Consider the following 5,334-nt stretch of genomic DNA (forward strand, 5'->3'; position numbering starts at 1 on the left):
CCCCTGTGTTATCTGCAGTTATGCACTTTTATAAGGGATGGCACATGGTGTGCTATGCTACATTTATGTGGTCGATGTGGCCTTCAAGAAGAGAGTAACTAGAAATGCAAAGCACTGAGAGTGTTGACATCATTGTGCTGGGTTTTGCTGGAGGTGAATATGATTCAGATAATTTCCTCCTCCTGCACAAAGTTTGTTCATTCCATCACTAGCCATAAAGAAGGGTTTAAGCTGTGTAACACATTAAGAGGTTAAAAAATAAAAGATCACCATTTTTTATTAATCAGAGCAGTACATGCTGTAAGAACTATATTTTTAAGTTAAGCTTTCTCTCACCCTGACTGATTCAGCATCAGTTCATTCATAATCCAAATGAGATAAGGTGGGGAATAATGAGCTTACCTTTGGGTTCATAATTGGAAAAAAGCTCTTTATGTGATTTTTTTTTTATTGTCTTAAAATTTCTAATTAGAGTGAAATCAAATTTTCTAAGAGCAGATTTCAGCAGTTCTCTAAAGTGGCTTTTCGTTGAAAGTGGTTTTAACTTCAAATGTTTCTTGTGTCTGATACCACTGGCAATTGCTAAAGCAAAATCATAGAATCATAGAATTGAAGGGTTGGAATGGACCTTTCAGATCATCCAGTCCCAACCCCCTGCCCTGGGCAGGGACACCTCCTCACCAGATCAGGTTGCTCAAGGCTTCATCCAGCCTGGCCTTGAACACCACCAGGGTTGGGGCAGCCACAGCCTCCCTGGGCAACCTGTGCCTGTGTCTCACCACCCTCACAGGGAAAACCTTTTTTCTCACATCCAACCTAGACTTTCCCTTCTTCAGTTTCAACCCAAAATGCAGACTACTTTAAAATAAAGCTAATCTGCACTGTTAGTTTATACTAATAAATTCCTTTTTTTTTTTCTTTCCTATTCATAAGAATAATGAGGAAAGAGGAGGAGAAGGCAGAAGTGGGCTAGGACTTCTGCAGCCACTTCAGGCTGATAGAAGTTAGCATTACCCAATGTTTTTTCCCTTGCAGTCTCCTTTTAGGACAACACAAGCATCCATGCAACATCTGCCTTTTTGGTTTTTTGATGCAAGGATGCTGTTACCTCAGATCAATTTTGTTGTCTATATTTACTGTGCAGCTGTTTGAGTGCTTATGCCAGCACAAAAGAAGCAGTGACAGGAAGATGGGTCATCTTCCTTCAGCATCAGTGCCAGCTGAAAACGGCCACAAAACTGCAGCCTTACTGTGCAGCACAAATGGCAATTACCTGTAGAAATAAAACTGTTCCTACCAACAGGTGTGTTGTCTAACAGATCTAGCTGTCTGCACAGCATATGTCACTTTGGGAAGGGATTTTTACTACCTGAACACTAGAAGTCCCTTTTGCCATATGTAATGTACATCTGAGAGAGAAGGTTGTCCAAGGCAGCTTTATCCAGAAAGCCTAGTTACAAATTAAGATAAAACAAGTGATGGCAGAGACCTAACCTTCTACTGAAAAGTAGGTACTAATATAAATAGACGTTTCAGACAGATTTTGCTGTTTGTTAAAACAGTTCACTATTGATTTTAAATGAGTTCCAATCTTATCACTACCACTTAGTGCCTAAGCTTGCCATGGAAGTAAAAACATATTCTTTCCTAAGAGTTAACCTAGTTTGTCAAATGGATTTATGTGACTGTTATGTTAGAAACCTCTCCACAGGCCAAGTGGAACAAAGTATGACCTGCATTAACTGAAAGGATCCTGGCATGTTACAAAAGTGAGGTGCAGGATTCTGGGATGCTCCTTTCAGTCACCAAAATCAGATATACCACTCCCTCCAAAAGCAACAAGAACTAGTAAGAACACAGCACTGTTGATCTTTAGTATCCTGCACAGGGTTTTCAGAGCATAAGGACTTGTCTGCATGGGAAAGGCAATTGAGACTAGATGTGAATAAAAGTAGAGTAGTTAATCCAGAGTAATTCACTCGCAGGAAACAAGAAGCAGCTGTTCCACATTAGTTTCATGTTTAAACAAGCCATAGGAAGATTTTTCAGTGGGAGGAAGAGAAGGTTTGTTTCAGCTGTGAAAGGTATTTCATGACAGAAGAACAGAGCCATTATGTTCAGCACTGTATACTTTGCTATGTGAATTACAGGCTAAATTTTGCTGTTAAAGATACTGAAGCAACATGCAAAACTCTACGATTGTATGATTCTATGCCTTCATGTGAGTTACTTCTTCAAGTATGAACTCCATGATCAGTAAAAGTCAGATGAGCAACTGTAGTGGAAGACCAGGGAGTTTGCAAAAATTAGAGGGGTTTTTTGACCTCCTCATAGGTCAAAACATTGCAGCTCTTTGCCAGTTCTTTCTCCTGGAGGGTACTATCCTCCCAGGTCTGCACTTTGGAGGGTCCTACTTAATTCCTTCCAGGCAAAGTCATCCAGGTTATCTTAAATTGCCTTCTATTGCTATTTGAACTGAGCCAAGTGTCTTGATCTGAAGCAGGTTAAAAGTTACCTGTGTGACTTTCTCATTCTCCTTCTGTCGGGAGTGGTACCTGCAGTTGTGTTCAGCTGGTGGTGACAGTGCTTTGAATATTTGTTGCTGCTGATCAGGACAAGGGATCTGTGCCTGAGCTTCCAAATCATGCCCTTGAATCAGCCTTTGGAAGAGCCATTGAAAACTGTTAATCTGTACTATGAGAAATAGAATAGCAAATGAGAAGTAATGAATTTCAGTGTCTGGGTAGTTTTTTTTCTTTTCATCCATGCTGCACTGATAAAGTAAAGGTTTAGAAAGCTGTCAGGGTGGTTGGTGCATGGGAGGGAACCTGCATTTAAGCAGTGATCACTCCTGTTTGTGTATGTTACTTTACAGTACAAGTGATCTGTGTGTTTTACTATATGCTTTAAGCTGCTCTGAATATTTTCCTTTAGAAGCCATGTCCTCTATGTGATGAAGCAAAAGAAGTTCTTGAGCCGTATAACAGAAGGGTAATGTATTGCAATGCTGTATACATTTTCTTTATAGAAAGAACAGTTAATCAGGATTCTTTCTTTGCAAAAGAAAATTGCTTGGATTTATTTGCATCTGTTATTCTTTCATGGATGACCTCTTCAAGACAATTTCAGCACTGATTTCCATAAAACTCATTATCCAAAAGCATTTTTCGACAACACTACTCAAATAAGTATTGGCAAACTAAACCAAATATACACCTTGTCACAATAGTTCTTGAAACCACTGCTTTTGCCTTGTCTGAAGGAGGAGTTTGCAACTTTTATGAAGCAGGGAGTAATATAATTTGGGGAGAATGTTAGCAAGTAGGGCTTTGAATGTTTTAATTATGTGATTGCCATTTTTGCCATTCTTCAACCAAGTTTTGATCTCTTTCTTGAAGGAAGAAACTGTTAGTGGAAGCACCAAGAGGTGTTGCACTCTGGTGCCTGACAGGCAGCTGTTGTGTTGCTTGCATTTTTGTTGTGGTTGGTGCTTACAGGACAGTGGTTCTGTACAGTGGAAGAAGAATATCTTCCTGGGCATGGGAGAGAGTCCTTTGAGGACACTACTCAGCCAAGGATTGTGGCATCATGTACTCACAAAATGAGCAATTATCTACAGTGTGAAAAGAGTAAATCCAAAAGCATCAAGAAAAACAACCTTGCATTTCTGAAATAAAATATTGATCAAAAGACAGGCAGGTAATTGTTGCTCACTGTCCAGTAGGAACTGACATTTCTTTTCTGTCACAGTTTGTCTTGCAGGAGGTTGATATTACACTTCCAGAGAACTCAGCATGGTATGAGAAATACAAATATGACATACCTGTTTTTCATTTAAATGGGAAGTTTCTAATGAAGCATCGAGTAGACATTCAAAAGTTTGAGGACCAACTGACGAAGCTGGAGCTACAGAGTGATGGCAACCAGTGAGGAAAACGCAGCTGCTCTGGTGTGGGCCTGAAAGCCTCATGCAAACAGCACTGTGCACTGTGTGAAAAAGCAGTGTTCACTGTCAGGCCTTAAGTTTCTTGGAATGTATGGTACCAGTGTCCTAAAAAACCTGAGTGATTTGTATTCTGTTTTGTATTAATCCCCCAACCCATCTGCACCAATAACAACCCTGTCTGTATCATTCACTTGCTGCTGCCCTAGCCTGGCTTTTCATGGACAGAATAAATGCTGCTCCATAACAGCAGATGTAGTGAACTGCCTTTGTTTTGGGTTTGCACAGCCAGGTTTGGGCAGTGGGAGGGCTACAGGGATGGCCCTGTGAGAAGCTGACAGAAGCTTCCCCTATGTCCAACAGAGCCCATGCCAGTGTTTCCAGGATGGACCCACCACTGGCCAAGACTGAGCCCACCAGTGATGGTAGTATACCTCTGGGATAAGAGATTTAAGAAGAAGGGAAAAAACCTGCACAACAGCACTGCAGACAAAGAGAGGAGTGAGAATATGTGAGAGAAACAGCCCTGCAGACACCCAGGTCAGTGGAGAAGGAGAGGGAGGAGGTGCTCCAGGCATCAGATGTGAGATTCCCCTGCTGCTGTGGTGCAGACCATGGTGAGACAGCTGTGCTCCTGGAGCCCATGGAAGTTAACAGTGGTACACATAGAAACCTGCAGCACGTGGAGTACTCCACTCTGGAGCAGATGGATGCAGCTGAGGGAGGCTATGACCTTGTGGAAAGCCTGCACCACAGCAGGTTTCCTGGCAGGACCTGTGACCCCATGCGGGGCCCACACTGGAGCAGCCTGTTCCTGAGGGACTGCATCCTGTGGAAAGGGACCCATGCTGGAGCAGTTCATGGAGAACTGCAGCCTGTGGGAAGGACTCACTTTGGAGAAGCTTGAGGACTGTCTCCTTTAGGAGGGACCCCCACACTAGACCAGGGGTAGAGCATGAGGAGGATGGAGCAGCAGAAACAATATATGATGAAATGGCCACAACTACCATTCTCTGTGTCCCTGTACCACTGAGGGGGAGGAGGCAGAAAAAAATGGAAATAAGGTTAAGCCTGGGAGGAAAGGATGATGGGGGAAGGTATTTTTAAGATTTGTTTTTCTCTCTCATCACCCAACTCTGATGTGATTGGTAATAAACTCATTTCCCTAAGTCAAGTCTGTGACGGTTATTGGTGGTGATGACAGTCTGTCCTCATCTCAACCCATGAGCATTTCATTGTATTTCCCCTCCCCTGTCCAGCTAGTGAGGGGACTCAGAGTGGCTCTGGTGGGCATGTGGCATCTACTGAGGATCAGCCCACCAGTGTTTCAAGCCAGTTAGCACATGTAAGCTGTAAGAGACTTAAGTCTAAGAGTCTATCCTAAGTGATCA

At 42.5% G+C, this 5,334-nt stretch overlaps 1 protein-coding gene across 1 annotated transcript in view; it reads left to right on the forward strand.

Moving 5' to 3' along the window:
• LOC103804367 (chromosome unknown open reading frame, human C5orf63) overlaps positions 1-3,930 on the forward strand; it is a 4,643-nt gene extending 713 nt beyond the window's left edge. The window contains exons 2-3 of the mRNA XM_009076977.1: positions 2,935-2,991; positions 3,751-3,930. Of these exons, the coding sequence (XP_009075225.1) occupies positions 2,935-2,991; positions 3,751-3,930 (237 nt within the window). The remainder of the gene's footprint in view (positions 1-2,934; positions 2,992-3,750) is intronic.
• Positions 3,931-5,334: the final 1,404 nt, after the last annotated feature.

Source organism: Acanthisitta chloris, unplaced genomic scaffold (genome assembly GCF_000695815.1).
Source record: "Acanthisitta chloris isolate BGI_N310 unplaced genomic scaffold, ASM69581v1 scaffold7826, whole genome shotgun sequence".
NCBI lineage: Eukaryota > Metazoa > Chordata > Aves > Passeriformes > Acanthisittidae > Acanthisitta > Acanthisitta chloris.